General features: G+C 42.1%; 2 protein-coding genes across 2 annotated transcripts; both read left to right on the forward strand.

Annotated features, from left to right (window-relative positions):
* The first annotated feature begins 7,198 nt into the window (after positions 1–7,198).
* On the forward strand, positions 7,199–8,150 carry LOC125546513 (cysteine-rich receptor-like protein kinase 10). Its single transcript, XM_048710748.1, has one exon. The coding sequence runs from the start codon at positions 7,224–7,226 to the stop codon at positions 8,148–8,150; it is 927 nt and encodes a 308-aa protein (XP_048566705.1). The 5' UTR covers positions 7,199–7,223.
* Positions 8,151–8,163: 13 nt separating this feature from the next.
* On the forward strand, positions 8,164–12,202 carry LOC125546514 (G-type lectin S-receptor-like serine/threonine-protein kinase At1g11330). The gene is made up of 5 exons (XM_048710749.1): positions 8,164–8,355; positions 10,789–10,999; positions 11,196–11,436; positions 11,531–11,681; positions 11,768–12,202. Exons 1-5 carry the CDS (start codon positions 8,164–8,166, stop codon positions 12,068–12,070), a joined length of 1,098 nt encoding a protein of 365 aa, XP_048566706.1. The 3' UTR covers positions 12,071–12,202.
* The last annotated feature ends 4,441 nt before the right edge of the window (positions 12,203–16,643 follow it).

Consider the following 16,643-nt stretch of genomic DNA (forward strand, 5'->3'; position numbering starts at 1 on the left):
CATCCCCAAGCTTAGGGTCTTGCCACTCCATATTCCATAGTCCATCAAATCTCTACCCAAAACATGAAAACTTCACAACACAAAACTCAACAGAAAACTCATGAGATTTGTTAGTACGAGAAAATAGGTCATCACTTTTTGGTACTGTTGTGAACTCATTATTTATTTATTTTGGTGTAATATCTACTATATTCTAATGTTTCCATGGTTCATACCCCCCGATACTACCCATAGATTAATGAAAATAAGCAAACAACACATAGAAAACAGAATCTGTCAAAAACAAAACAATCTGAGCAATCTGTAACTTTGTATACTTTTGTAACTCCAAAAATTCTGAAAAATTTGGACAACCTGGGTAATTTGTATATCAATCTTGTGTAAAACATTCAGATCAAAAGCACACATCTGTGATTTTTTTTAAAATTGTCTTACTGAGTGCAAAAATTTCTGTTATTCAACAAGATTAAATCAACTATCACCGTAAGCCATCCCAAAGGTCTTACTTGGCTCAAACACTAATTAAAACACCAAAACACAATTACTACGGAGGTAATAATGTGTATTTACTGAAAAACAGAACCAAAAACAAAAAAACATAAAAATAAAATTGGGTTGCCTCCCAACAAGCGCTATTGTTTAACGCCCCTAGCTAGGCATAAAACATAGATCTAGGTATTGTCATCTTTGGTAGATTCATATGGTAACTTAATTTTGTTTCTTGGAAAGTTTTCCATGCCCTTCCTTAACGGAAATTGAAATCTAATGTTTCCTTCTTTCATATGAACTATTGCACCAATCGTTCTAAGGAAAGGTCTAGCAAGAATAATAAGACATGTAGGATTGCAATCTATATCAAGCACAATGAAATCTACAGGCACATAATTCCTATTTGCAACAATAAGAACATCATTAATCGTTCCCATAGGTTTCTTAATAGTGGAATCCGCAACATGCAAATTTAAAGAACAATCATCAAATTCACAGAAACCTAGCACATCACATAAAGTTTTTGGAATCGCGGAAACGCTAGCACACAAATCACACAAAGCATGTCACTCATAATCTTTAATTTTAATCTTAATAGTAGGTTCCCACTCATCATAAAGCTTTCTAGGGATAGAAACTTCCAACTCAAGTTTTTCTTCAAAAGATTTCATCATATCATCAACGATATGTTTAGTAAAAAACTTTATTTTGATTATAAGCATAAGGAGAATTCAACATGGATTGCAACAAGGAAATACAATCTATCCCAGAACAATTATCATAATTAAAGTCCTTGAAATCCAAATTAGTGGGTTCATCGCTACTTAAAGTTTTGACCTCTCCAATCCCACTTTTATCAATTTTTGCATTAAGATTTATGAACTCCAAATCATTGGGACGCCTTCTAGCTAAACTTGACTCTTCTCCAGTCCCATATTTACCAATATTTATATTAGAAAACAAAGACTAATTAGGAGTCACACCAATCATGTTAAGATCTTCATCATTATTCTCGCAAAAACTAGAAGAACACGCTTTTACAAACCAATCTCGCTTAGCACGCATCTTAGCAGTTCCTTCTTACAATCGTCAATAGAAATTTTAATAGATTTCAGAGATTAATTAATATCATGCTTGGGTGGCATAGATCATATTTACAAAGAATCAACCGCAAGAGAAATTCTATCAACGTTCCTAGCCAAATCATCAATCTTGAGCAATTTTTCTTCAAACATAGCATTGAAAACTTTTTGGGAATTAATAAAATCTTTAATATTGATATCAAGATCAGAGGGCATCTTATTATAATTTCCATAATAATTTTTGTAGGAATTACCATAATTATTAGAGGAATTACTAAGAAAAGGCCTAGGGTTGAAATTACCTTTATAAGCGTTATTACCAAAATTGTTCCTACCAACAAAATTCACATCCATAGATTCATTGTTGTTCTCAATCAAAGTAGAAAAAGGCATAACATTAGGATCAATAGGAGAACTCTTAGTAGCAAACAATTTCAAAAGTCCATCCATCTTTCCACTCAAAGTATTAATTTTTTCAATCGCATGTACTTGTTTACTAGTAGAAGATCTTTCAGTATGCTATTGTGAGTAATTATCCTAATATAATTTCCATAAAAGTACCTCCTGCGGCAGAATCTAAAAGATTTCTAGATGCAAAATTCAATCCGGCATAATTTTTTTGTATGATCATCCATAAACTTAAACCATGAGTAAGGCAATTTCTTATCATCAATTTCATCCTCTCCCAAGATTGTGCAACATGTTCATGATCAAGTTGCTTAAAATTCATTATATCGTTCCTCAAGCAGATGATTTTAGCGGGAGGAAATACTTGAAAATAAAAGCATCTTTACACTTATTCCATGAATCAATACTATTTTTATGCTAAGATGAAAACCAAGTTTTAGCACGATCTCGTAGAGAGAACGGAAATCTCTTCAAGTTAACAATATCATTATCTGCATCTTTTTTCTTTTTCATATCACACAACTCAACGAAAGTATTTAGATGGAATGCGGCATCTTCACTAGGAAGGCCGGAAAATTAATCTTTCATAACAAGGTTCAACAAAGCGGCATTAATTTCATAGGATTCCGCACTAGTGGCGGGAGCAATCGGAGTACTAATAAAATCATTATTATTAGTATTGGAAAAGTCGGTATTTTCTTGAGACATCATGACAAAACAAACAATCTAGCACACAAGCAACCAAAAAGCAAACGAAAAGACGAGCGGAAGAAGGGCGACTAAAAAGTCCAATCCTTTTGTGTTTTTCTGAAAACGTTTTAGAAGTGGGGGAGAGGAAAACGAGAGGCAAATGACAAATAATGTAATGCAAGATATGAGAGTTTATGGTGGGTACTTAGTAGGCTGGATGTAGAACCTCCCCGACAACGGCGCCAAAAATTCTTCCAGCTACTTCTTAAGCTTGCATTGGTTTTTCTCTTGAAGATGAAAGGGTGATGCAGCAAAGTATAGATAAATATTTCCCTCAATTTGAGAACCAAGGTATCAATCCAGTAGGAGGTACACGCAAGTCTCCAATCTATGCACCTGCACAAACAATCAAACAATTGCACCCAACGCGATAAAAGGGTTGTCAATCGCTTCACAGTCACTTGCAAGGATGAGATCTGATAGAGATTGATATAAAGTATTGCTAAAACGTAAAACAAAGTAAAAACAAATAAAGTGCAGCAAGGTATGTTGGGTTTTTTTGGTTTATAGGTCTGAAAATATATGATGAAAAATAGACCCGGGGGCCATATGTTTCACTAGGGGCTTCTCTCTTGAAAGAAAGCATACGGTGGGCGAACAAATTACTGTCGAGCAATTGACTGAAAAGCGCAAAGTTATGACAATATCCAAGGCAATGATCATGAATATAGGCATCACGTCCGTGTCAAGTAGACCAAAATGATTATGTATCTACTACTATTACTCTACACATCGACCGACTCCTGCCTGCATCTAGAGTATTAAGTTCATAAGAACAGAGCAACACTTTAAGTAAGATGACATGATGTAGATGGATAAATTCAAGAAATATGATGAAAACCCCATCTTTTTACCCTTGATGGCAACAATACAATACGTGCCTCGCTACCCCTACTATGTCACTGGGTGAGGACACTGCAAGATTGAACCAATCTAGTTCGGCAATTCAAACCGATAATTTGAAGAGAAATACAGAGATATCAAATCATGCATATAAGAACTCAAAGAAGATTCAAATAATATTCATAGATAATCTAATCATAAATCCACAATTCATCGTATCTTCACAAACACACCGCAAAAGAATATTACATCGGATAGATGTCGAAGAACATCGATGAGAACATTGTATTGAAGATGAAAGAGAGAGAAGAAGCCATCAAGCTACTAGCTATGGACCCATAGGTCTGTGGTAAACTACTCACGCTTCATCGGAAGGGCAATAGAGTTGATGTAGAAGCCCTCCATGATCGAATCTCCCTCCGAGAGGGTGTCGGAAAAGGTCCCAAGATGGGATCTCACGGGTACAGAAGTTTACGGTGGCGGAAAAGTATTTTGGTGGACGCTTTCGGTCATCTGGGAATATTTGCGAATTTATAGTGCTGGAATTAGGGTTAGGGGACCTCCGAGGGGCCCACAAGCCCTTAGGGCGCGCCCCTGAGGCTTGTGGCCTCCTCGGGGATCTTCTGGCCTCCTCTCCAAGTTTTCTAGGTGTCTTCTGGTCCAAGAAAAATCATCGCGAAAGTTTTGTTCCGTTTGGACTCTGTTTGTTATTACTTTTCTGTAAAACTCAAAAATAAGAAAAAACAGAAACTAGCACTGGGCTCTAGGTTAATAAGTTAGTCCCAAAAATAATATAAAATAGCATATATTATTGCATATAAAACATTCAAAAAAGATAATATAATAGCATGGAACAATAAAAAATTATAGACACGTTGGAGACGTATCAATTCATACCATGATTTTTAGTACAGCGGGGTTGGGGAATGGGGGTAAATCTACCTTGCAAGCAACTATCCTAGCCGCGGCGACCTTGTAGGCACTTCGAGCGGCGAGGGGTTGTAGCCTTCTTGTTGTGTTCCACCACCGCCTCCATCGCATCATCCACAATCTCCTCCTCATCATATTAGTCCAGAACGATGGGTCCTGTATGGCCGCCTGACGGAGGCACCGTGACCACCATCTGCACCGTATCATGGTCGTCCTCCGGCGCCAGCATGGCGGCCGGCTGGTCTTGATGAGTTATGTACCCTTTGTACTTGGCCCATTTGTCTCTCTAACAACTACTGTTGTACTCCGCCTGATTCATGGCACAACGCAATATGTCCAGTGACGTTGCACCTTTCACTAGGTCAGGAATCAATGTCGTCAACTCCCCCCTGTCGCATTCGAAACCACAACCTTTGCCTTCTTATGCATGTCCTCGATGCTTGTGAAGTTAGAGCACACTTACGTGGTGTTCTTGAACTTGGTGCGGTCACCGAGCGAGTAGCTGTGGAAGAAAGCCCTCCATCTAAGAAGGGGTTGGGCGATGGAGAGATGGTGCAACAAAGATGTGGAAGAAGAGTGAAAGTGAGAGACAGAGAGGGTTAATTGAGTGTGGTGGTGGGTAAGTAGCAAGGCCATTGGGTGGGCTTCGGACGATAGGAATGAATGTTCATCATCCTTTGAACTTTGTATTTTTCATAATGCAGATTAAGATGGAGAACACTAAGGGCAAGGAGGTGGTGGCGCCCGGAGACAAGAGCAAGGAGGTGCTGCCACCCTCAGATTATGTGGTGGTGGGGGAGCCCCCCAAGTGGCAAGCGGAGGAACTATATACAACCACTACCATGACGAGGCAGGAACAACCCACTTTTGTAAGGTGATCCTTGTCGCGAAGCTGGAGTGCCTTCTTATGCAGTGATGGCCACGGTGAAGACAAGCACCGGTTGCGCATGGAGGGTGATGGTCAGGGTGATCAACGAGAGTGTCACCCTTGATCGGGGTTAGGCCCCCTTCGCTGCTATTCACTAGATCAGGATAGGCTACATGGTCACCTTCAAGCTGCTAACTCCCAAAACCCTGAAGGTGACCATCTCAAAGATGACGGCGTTGAGGTATCCACCAATTGCAAGAAGCACGACAACGACTTCGTCGTGAACACCTAAAGAGCTCTCTGTTGCCTGATTGCGCATGTTGGTTTGGTTTAAGATTATGTCATGTCTGGTTTGGTTTAAGACTATGTCGTGCCAGTTTGGTTTAAGACTACTTGTTTAAGTTTCATATTATGTTTAACTTGTTCCTATGCTATCATTTGTTCTGTCTGCTTGTGCTCTGGTAATCTCACCACCTCCATGAGGAGGTTACCAGACAACATAGTGTGACTTGTGTTGCATGTAACCAAACAACCTAACTTGTGTTTCCGCCTAAGCAAGCCCACAACCAAACAACTCGCCTTCCATTTCGTTGCATTCAGGCTAGAGGGTATACCGGCAGCCAAACAAAGTGTAGATGGTGGTTTTTTGCCCCTTTTTCCTCAGCCAGGCATAACTGAGACAAGTATGCAAAATGGCAAAAAACAAAGCAAACAACCAAACACATTTTATATGTATATTTAGAGAGGTAGAGCGCCTCATCACTTGCAATCAGGCACATATCCCCTAACTTAACTCACATGAGTTTGCATGATTCACATGTGGGCCTTCTTTGTGCCCTGCAATCAAGGCCATCAAAATCACGATTCCACCATACGTTTCTGTGAATTTCCGATCTAAAAATTGTTTGGACGTGTTATATGATTCTAGGCAGTAAAATTCACGATATGATCTTACCACATAGGGCTTGGTCCAATTCAGAGGCTATCTGGCTTGCAGTACGTACTATTTTATATTATTTCGTCCAACTGAAAACCATAAAAATGTGGGTTCAATACTTCGTCTCAATTATTTTCTCTATATAAATAATTAAGCTAAAGCAGTGGCAACATGCATTCAAGATAATAAAGAAACATAGGTAGTTCCGAAAGGACATATCAACAAATTTGCGCGGGCCAGATAGCAAAAGGTTAAAATGAAGAACTGATACCGATCTAGTGCATGTTTTCTCTTGGAACGAAAAGATAGGATATCTATTCTAGCAAGCCGGCGAGCAAGTGGAACCTACATTTCTCGAAATTCAGCGCGATTGGTGCCTTGATCGTTTCAAACTAATTAAATTAAGGTAATACTACGTGTTTTTTTTTTTCTAGTAAGAAGAACTGAAAGCAACTGATATGACAGGCGGTGGTGGTGGGAAATCAACTGAAGAATGGTCCAAGTGCAATGTACACTTCCAGTGTTCTTTTTTCCAAGTGGAAACAGAAGTAGTGAGTTAGATTTATCCACACAAGATGGAACAATTTGTCAAAGTACGAGTACTATTTTTTCCTGGAATGAAAATAGGAAGAACACAAAACTGCGCTTTTCTATCCTCGCTAGGCGGCTTGACCTGCTCAAGACCAAGTGAATGATTCAAGAACTAAATTAAGTCTGGTTGGTGTGTTGATTGCTTCAAAGTAATTAGCATTGACCCGTGCGAAATCAGTTGAAAAAAGGTTCCACTGTCCTTTTTCCATGTGACCGATAGTGATTTCTGCTGATACAGAACCTCACTCTATTTTATCATCTGGCCGGCAAAAGAGAAACAAGAACCTGTTGTAGCTTGCTAGTCGTGTACTCTTGTTAGCTTGCCATGGCGACCATCGGCGTCGTCCTCCTGCTCCTCCTACTCACACCCACACCCTTTCTGGTGGCCGCCAATTTCTGCGACAACGTCAAGGCAGCCGCCGCCGCCCTCTCCAAGAACGTCTCCTCCTCCCCGGTAAACTTCGCCACCGCCACCTTTGGCCAGCCCCCCGACATCGTCTACGCGCTCGCGCTCTGCCGCGCCGGTGACGTCGTCGACGGCTCCGCCTGTGGTGACTGCATCGCTAACTGGTTCGCTACAGTAAACCAGACGGAGTGCCACAAATTCCGCTCCAGCTACGGCGACTGTATTGTCGTCTACAGCGACGGCGACGACATCCTAGGGCCGCCCTCAAATGCCACGGGAGGATCCGGTGAGAACATGGAGCCCTTCGAGCAGTGGAACATCACGAACGTCACCACCGGCGACGTTCCGCTCATCGTCGGCCTCACCCGCAAGTTGCTGGTCGAGACAGCAGAGAAGGCGGCCAGCACCACGCCGAGCCGGTACGCCACTGGCGTCATAGACATGGACAGAGTGACGACCTACCCGAAGGTGTACTCCCAGGCGCAGTGCACGCCGGACGTGTCCGCCGATGACTGCTTGGCGTGCCTCCGCCGTCTCCTCGGGATGGTCAACTCCAGCATGTCCCTGCGCACGGGTGGACAGATGGGTATCACGCGGTGCTATTTCAGGTACGAGGCTTATCGGTTCTACGGCGCCCAACCCATGCTGACTGTGCCATTGCCGCCACCGGCGCTGGCGACCAAAAACAGGAGCATGTTGTGGGCAATTCTCGCAGTTGTAGTTCCTCTTTCGGCAGCAGCATTTCTATTATTCATCTGTTACTCTCGTCGGCTCAGAAGCCAAAGAAAAGGTATGCTAACTATCTGCCAGAACGATGAACATCATATTCTTTGCAATTACAATTAGTGGTAATGATGTTATGAGTTTGATATTTGATGCTACTAATGCTACACAAGGATCAAGACGTGATTGGAATTTAAAGGGAGATCGAGTTTGGCAAGGGAAAAATTCGGAGTTCTCTTTGTTTGACTTTCACCAGCTAGTGGAGGCCACAAACAGTTTTTCAGAAGAAAACAAACTTGGACAAGGTGGCTTTGGCGCTGTCTACAAGGTAAATTGCTAGGCCATCTGTTCAAAATTAATCGAAGTTCTAAGTTTGACCAAGTCAAATTTCTGTAATTTTGACCAAGTCTACAGATAATAGTCACATGAGTACTAATAGAATATTTACCACATCAATATATATTATATACGAATATATTTTATGATGTATTGGATGAAACTAATTTGATGTTGTAGATATTGACAAATTCTATATATTCTATATACCTAAGGGAACCATCCTCACTAATTTACTTATTTTAACATGCAAGCATGCCACCTCATCATAAAATGTTGAAAGGATAAGACCCAACTCAACATGCAAATCATGCACGGGGAAAAACACACCACAACATTGAACCATGCATGGGAAAATATTTTGCATTTCATTATTTTACTTATATTCAATAAATATTTAGAACTATACATAATCAAATATAACAAGTCATGTATTTTTAATTTTGCTTCTTATGTTATCAACCCAAATTTTCATCAACCAATTTCCACATAAATGTGCGGACATTCTCTAGTTTTTCAATAGACTTGGTCAAAGTTAAAGAAGTTTGACAAAGACAACTGGAAGTTCTAGGACAAAGCTAGAAGTTCAATTAATTTGAAACGGAGTGAATATTTAGCAACCTAATATGGGAGGAGTGCTCGGTACTTTCCGATAGTTATTTTTGCACAAATTCTAATATGGGAGAGTGCTTCTGTTGTATAGAACGAGTCTGTCTACGTTCTTTCAACCTTGCTGATATTCCATATGGAACGGTGTATATGCCCCTTCAAATTCTGACCACTAATTTAATTAAGAAAATATGAGTTATGCTTTGTAAAACATATACCATTAAAACAGTGGAAGCTAGTTCACTCATAGAGCCTGGGCGAGCAACAAAGGCATCCAGTTGGGTAGCGTTTGATTCAAGGGCAAGGTTGGATAGGTTGAGGATATTCCCATCCACAAGGTGAGGGATAGCCATTTTGATTGTTTGGTTGGCTAGGAATGAATGGATTGGATAGCCATTTTTCCTTGTACGGTGGGCAGGATGAGAAGTGGTTAGGGATAATAGTATTAACACTTTAGTAACTCAAAATCATCACATATCTATTGCCTGCGGCCACAAGTAGCATGAGAAGTATATAATTCTAATCGATTAAGCCATATGCCATCACCCGCAAGAAAAAGTGCGTATCTGGTCATATTTTTAGCCGCATAGAAAATATTCTGTAACTTTTCAGTCTGACTGCACATTGCTAAACCAACAACTATGCAATCTAATAGTACACATGGCCATCGAGCTAGAATCAATCTAGTAGTCCCTCCCGCATCAGTGACCAAAGGGCAGGTGCACCACGAGTGGGCACAACATAGAGCAGCACAGTGTCGAGCTCCAGCACATACATGTCGTGCGCCCTCCCGGATTCCTAGTGCATGATGACAATCAGATCCAAAGGAAAGTAAGTTGAAACACGTGTCCTTGAGTCGTCCCCGTTAATCCGCCTCCCCTTCACAACCACAAACCGCAGAGGGAGCCTCTTGGCAGCTCGGCACCACTACTATCGTTTCCCACCGCCACCGCACATCAATCCACGCCGTTAGTCCCGCCACCACCGTGACATACACACTCCCTCTGTTCTAATGAATAAGGCGTGAACGCTTTTCAAAATTCAACTTTGACCATATGTAAATTAGATCAATAATATATATTTATGACTTCTAAACTATACCATTGAAAACTTCTTAAAATTGAACTTTTCAATAGGAACTCTAATGTATAACATGTGGGTGCCTTATTGATTGAAATGAAGTGAGTAGAAGATAGGACATCATGCGAGAGAGAGAGAGAGAGAGAGAGAGAGAGAGAGGAGGAGGAGGCCGGGTAGCTGCGTCATGCTGCCGCCGCCCAATATCACGCCAACGCCAGAGAGGTGAGACACCGAATTGGGTTAGGGTTTTTTACATTGCGATTGGTGAGTTTGAGAGAGAAAGAGGTGAGAGACAAGGTCACATGGGATAAAAAATGATCCAAGGCAGGAGAATCACACGTTCAAGCAAGTGGTTGCTTTCATCCGCCATTTTTTACTCCTGTCAGCCAGTTTTTGTGGAATATTCTCATATATTTGGCTATCTCTATCCCTTGTTTCCCTCAAGCCAAATGAGTGGCATCCCTATAAAATCTGGCTATCATATGTAAAATGCTACTCACTTTCTGATTTCTTCTTGTGTCATTAATGGCGACTCCAAGGCAGAGCCCGAGCAGCTGCCCATTATAAACATCTTTCCAATGCAAATTGAGTTGTATAATTTTTAACATGTATTACTCATATTTTCTTAGTTAAAATGATGCTCAATGTTTAGCTCAAAAGGCAGGAAGGGCATTTTTGACGGTCTTGAAGGACTGACTTTAAATTGGAGGGGAGGACTAATAGATTTCTTCTCCAGGGCAAACTTCCGGAGGGATTGGAGATAGCAGTCAAGAGACTGTCTTCACATTCTGGACAAGGTTTCATGGAGTTCAAAAATGAAGTCCAACTCATAGCCAAACTCCAGCACACAAATTTGGTTAGGCTCCTGGGATGTTGCCCTCAAGAAGAGGAGAACATACTGGTTTATGAATACTTGCCAAACAGAAGTCTGGATTTCTTCATCTTTGGTATGCTTTTGAATTTCTTAATTTTTACCTTAATTATTGTCTATCGATGCATCATAATGACTATATATTACTTGAGACTTTTGTTTTAGTCAATCATGTGAGTATAGTTTCATTCACTTAGTAACTCAGTTTTACAATATATTTTCATTTGTTTGGCTGCTTTCTCCTGTTATACTAATTTCGAATTGATGTGCAGACGAGAATAAAAGATCTTTAATGGATTGGTCAAAACATGTAGCAATAATTGAAGGAGTAGCACATGGACTTCTTTACCTACATAAGCACTCTCGTCTACTTGTCATACACCGAGATCTTAAACCAAGCAATATTCTCTTGGACTACGAAATGAATCCAAAAATTTCGGATTTCGGGCTAGCAAAAATACTGAGCTCAAATGACAATGAAGGAAATACCACAAGAAGAGTGGTTGGCACATGGTAATTTTCATAGAAAATATGGATTGCAATTATATATGTTACCATTCGACCAAATAAAGTAATCTTGACATGTATCATATATGTACCATTTTAGTGGCTACATGTCCCCAGAGTATGCTTCAAAGGGCATCTTCTCAACTAAATCCGATGTCTTCAGCTTTGGTGTTGTCATTTTGGAGATCCTTAGCGGAAAACAGAATTCTAGTTACGAACATTGTGGAGGCTTCATCAATCTTCTCGGATATGTGAGCTTATACACACAAATTTAAGCTTGAAAATGTGTCTTTTTTATATGCTATACAAACTTACTTGTGTAAGGAATTGCAAATAGGCATGGCAATTATGGGAAGAGGGAAAGTGGGCTGATCTCGTTGATGCACCATTGCTACCCGGAAGTCACTCGGCAAAGGTGATGAGATGCATTAACATAGCATTATTGTGTGTACAAGAGAATGCAACTGATAGGCCAACCATGGGAGATATTGTTTCAATGCTAAGCAATGAGACTATGATCTTGGCTGAGCCTAAGCAGCCAGCATATATCAATGTAAGGGTGGGAAATGAAGAGGCGTCCACAGCTCTTGAGCCATGCAATAATAAAGATATGCCCATGTCTGCGAAAGTTCCTAGATAGTTTTATTCCTCGTGCCATGTTTTTAAACTGTCCATGGTAATATTCACAGCAACACAAATGTTGTATAATGTGTACAGTCAAGTGGTGTTCCAAATGTGAGATTATGTACCCTAAAGAGTATAAAAAGAGAGGTCCGAGCTAGCTGGATTAAACAATCAATTGCTTTTCCATACCTTCGATTCTCCTTTTCTTTTAATTTTTGTACCTTACTTTAATTATGGTCATGCAATAAATGTTATAACTTTTTTGTTGCATAACTAAAGCACATTTTGCATGGCAGTGTAGAAAATCAGTACAGTTATGGATAGTGCTAAACATGGTTTGATTCGATTAAGTTGCTTCAGAAATAGTGTTGGGAAACGTAGTAAAAAAATCGCCCTACGATGAACCAGGACCACTATGAAGATGCAATGAACAGTTTGGATCAGATCATTACCGACTCCGAGCTGCAACGGAAGTAGATGAGTCGGTGTATATCATACTTAGAGTCCCTTAAACCGTATATGAATGATCTCGCAAACTACTCATGAACAGTCCCTGAAACGGAAGACCGACAACACGACCTCTCTACGAGTTGCAAGCGTACAGTCTCCACGACCAGTCAGCGCTTCGCCGTCCAGAGCTAATCGTCATCGAAGAACTGGAGAGATGAAATTAGAACCACACTGGCTTCTAATTATGAGGATTAGAGGATCTAGGTCTAGTTCTAATTGATCAGGTAGGACCAACTAAAACTAAAACTAGAGAACTAGAGGAGGCTCCAAAAACTTGTGTGTTCAAAAGTGCCTAGATCCTCTAGTATATATAGGTTGGAGGGGAGGAGGGGCGCCACAAGGAGGGGAAGGACTACCCTCCCTTTGCGCCGGCCAAGGTGGGAAGGAGGAGTCCTTCCCCCTCCCCAAGTCGACCCCCAAAGTGGGAAAGGGGGCGCCTCCCCTACATGGGCCTTAGTCGCCCAATTCTCCCTCCACCACTTGGTCTTCTATGGCTAGTTGGTATTAAATTTAGTACAAAAGCCTCTTAACAATTACTAGAGCCTTTTATTAGTAATTTAAAATTACCGGAAACATGTTCACCTATATCTATACCTATATCTATATCTATATCTATACCTACTAATAAAGCAAGGTGTGTTTCGCCAATTTTTTCATCCGTTCACCACAACTTTTGATGTATCTCATATTAAAGATACACCAGGTGGTACTAATCGTAAACCAATTCGCAGTCCAAATAAATGAAAAAAAATTAAGCCCGCTGGGAGGCGCATGGCCCACGCAGCCAAAACGAAGCCTCACCAGCGAACATGCCACGGCCCAAAAAAAAGTTCGAACTCAAACCTCTTGTACAATAATCAACGTCGGGACCAACTGACCCGGCTATTGCTCTATTATACACTGTGACATCAAACAACCTTTTAAATAGTCCTGCCTCGCTTTCTTACACCAAATCCCCCTAATTTATATACGTCTTTGAGTTTTCTCGGTTTCAAGGAGCGATCTCGGGAATCAATAAAGAAGGAAATAAGCTGCCCAGTAATATAAAAAAGGAAAGAGAGATAAAGGAAGGAAATAGATGAAAATAAACGAAGGAAAGAAAAGAGACGCGTAATATAAAGAAGGAAAGAGAGAAAAACAAGAAGGAATATGGCATTTCAAAAGAATAAGGAATGAAAGGAAGGAGACGCCATGATCTTTGGAGAGAGAACCAAATAAGACTCCCACTTATATAAGGAAAGAAACATAGAAAAAGGGAAAGCGATGAAAATAAAGAAGGAAAAAAGGCATGTCAAAAAATAAAAAGAAGGGACGGCCCCCGCGTCGCCTGACTGGGCGACTCGGGCGGCGGCTAGGGTTTCCGAGCGCTGCCTCCCCCACCCCTCCTCTCCCTCCTCGTCGCCATCTGAGGTGGTCGTCGGGCATGCCCGCGCGGCCGCCAGTGACGGTGGCGGCGAGGCCCTCGTCGCTCCTGCAGCGGAGGATCTGGATCCCAGGGGTGGCGGCCCCTGCCGGCGTGGCGTCGCCGTTCTTGCCCTGAACGGCGCTCGCGGAGGGCTCTGGCCAGCGTCTTCGACTGCGGGGGCGGTGGGGCGTCGGCGGCCGGTGGCTACAGCATGGAGGCCTCCTCTTCCTCGCCAGATCTGAAGGTTTGCCGCCCCCAATTCGCTCCCTCCCCCTCTGTGCTTGGTTTCCCGCGGCTGGTCGCTGGATCCGGTGGTGTTTGGGGCTGGTGTTGCAGATCGGGACCGGGGGAAACCCCTGGCCGGCTGGTTCGGCCCGGCATCGACGTCGGCCTTGGGCGACGTTTCTTTCTTGAAGGCGATGTCGTGGTCTCCTTCTCCCCATCTCCGTTCCTTATCCCGGGTGAAAACCCAAAATCCGGCAGGATTGGGCAGCGGCGGCGTCGTGTGTGTCGTTCCCTCCATGGAGGCGTTGTCTGGGGAGTGTGGTTTCGGGCGTAGGGTTGCTGAAGGTGGGGTTTTTGGCCGCCAGCAGGTGCAGTGCCTCTCGCTGTCCCGCTGTCCGCCTCTCTGTTGTTGCTCGGCGGCTTTCCTGCAGCCTTCAGACGTTCTTGGCGCGTGATGGTGTGGACGGCTTGGTGTTTGTCCCAGCGGCATTCCTCATGTGTCTTTGGCGCCTGAGGGTTGCGGTCATCGGTTTATGCTAGCAATGCCCTTTCTTAGTTCCTCTTGCAACTAGCTCTCCGATGTGTTGTAAGTTCAGAGTGCCCCCTTGTATCTTCTGGGCTTTCCTTATTTTCTTGTTTGCTTGGAGATGTTCTAGCGTATGTGGTGGTCGTCATTTGGCATCAGGGTGGCGTTGATGGCGGAGGAGCCTGCCAAGGTTGGCACCTCAATCTGCTTGGAGATGGACCAGTGGAAGATGGTGGAGACGACACATGTGAGTGTGTCAGACCGGTTTATGCCCCAGACCCGGTATGTGGCTAGGCTGGGGATTCCGGCTTTCGATGTTAGGATTAGGTGAGTGGTCTGGGTAGTGGCCCAGCTAGCACCCCTTCATCATATGGATAGGAGTAGCGGCATATATTGCCTAGATGGTGGATTCAGGCTTATTGTTGTAACACTTTGTAAGGTCCTCGAGAATAATCAATAAAGTGGCCGTATGCATCTCCCAGATGCAGAGGCCGGGGATCATCCTCCTTTTCTTAAAAAAAGATAAAAATAGGAAGGAGACATCCGTAATTGATGGAAATTAGAATTAGTTAATAATTAATGGGAGGAAACATGCAGGCAAATAAATAAATAAATCTAAAATTAATTCATATTAAGTGATGAATTTGTTCGTAAGAATTTAGAATTATGTGTATTTTTGCGAGGAAGAATTATGTGTTAATTCTTAGACCACTCGAGCAAAAAAATGACACTATGCATATGATTTGTAGGTATTTTACCTACGGACTCGATTTTTTGATAGAAAAATGCGGGTGTCTCAGGACAGGTTCCATCACGTTGGACGTCATGAAGAACGTGGTGCAGGAGCTAGAGACGGACACCTATTTCCACTCTTTCCGGGGCTAGGCCCATTTGCGCTGATACCATGAAGATAGAGGTCAGCATCATGGATGAATACGGAAGGCTTCTCTGCTATAAGAAACCCCAACTCGCTCGCTTTGTCAATCTTATACCTTATGTTGCGTCCAGATCTTATTTGTGGCTCACAAAAGTTACATTTTTGCATGGAAATTCGGATTTCTTTAACTGGTCACATTATTAAAAGTGTTTTGTATATATTTCCTAATTTCCAAACGAACATTCAAAAATTTGCAACCAATAGGCAATGAATTGTTTACCTACCGAAGTCTTACCATGGCTAGCACATTTTTTACTACGGCGAATCTTAACAAGGTCCATCATCCAGTCACATGAGAGCCTTGATTTGCTTCACTGCTTAAAAGTTACATCGACATTGTACATATTACTTCAAGACAATCGGTGTTTGCTCCTCAGTGAAGCTCGCGGAGTGTGGGAATGATACATGCATCAAGTGTAAATGAGATAGGGGGCGCCCAGCATCCTTGAATATATGGATAACTTGTCCATGATTGGAGAAAGTAGCAAAATTATAAGTGACAACACGGATGGGTTGCTAGGGACGTGCAATCATTTGTTTCTCCTGTTGCAACGTACGGGTACATTCCTTAGTATTATTTATTGATAGTACCCAGTATTGCGCGATAAACTCCGAAACCCTTCCGGTGACCCCGAAATGTTTTCTGCTGCGCTCGGAACAAATCCAAATACTAATTAAAAAATCCACAAATAAATCCTCAATACTCCCGTCCTACTAATACTCAGCAGATCGCGATTACCTTAAACTTGTGACCCTGTAAGTTCGATAAAACATAGATATGAACGAAACCCCTTCATTCAATGACCAATAGCGGAAACGTGGATGTCCATATCGATCCCTATGAATACACGAATGACATTCAAGTGAACCTGCTTTGGTTATCATGTGATGTTCCCTTTGCTTCGCGATACCTTACAAAACCCGAAGTGGGATGTATTCGTATCCTTTTGAGTCATCACCATGCTCAGTATACCGATCTCCTCGTT

This window comes from Triticum urartu, chromosome 3 (assembly GCF_003073215.2).
Source record: "Triticum urartu cultivar G1812 chromosome 3, Tu2.1, whole genome shotgun sequence".
Taxonomy (NCBI): domain Eukaryota; kingdom Viridiplantae; phylum Streptophyta; class Magnoliopsida; order Poales; family Poaceae; genus Triticum; species Triticum urartu.

What these genes read in the sequence shown, in the direction of transcription:
- LOC125546513 (XM_048710748.1), top strand. Translation starts at nt 7,224, where the DNA reads ATGGCGACCATCGGCGTCGTCCTCCTGCTCCTCCTACTCACACCCACA.
- LOC125546514 (XM_048710749.1), top strand. Translation starts at nt 8,164, where the DNA reads ATGAGTTTGATATTTGATGCTACTAATGCTACACAAGGATCAAGACGT. An exon ending in TCTGGATTTCTTCATCTTTG is followed by an intron (nt 11,000 to 11,195) that starts GTATGCTTTTGA and finishes ATTGATGTGCAG; the next exon opens with ACGAGAATAAAAGATCTTTA. An exon ending in AGAAGAGTGGTTGGCACATG is followed by an intron (nt 11,437 to 11,530) that starts GTAATTTTCATA and finishes GTACCATTTTAG; the next exon opens with TGGCTACATGTCCCCAGAGT.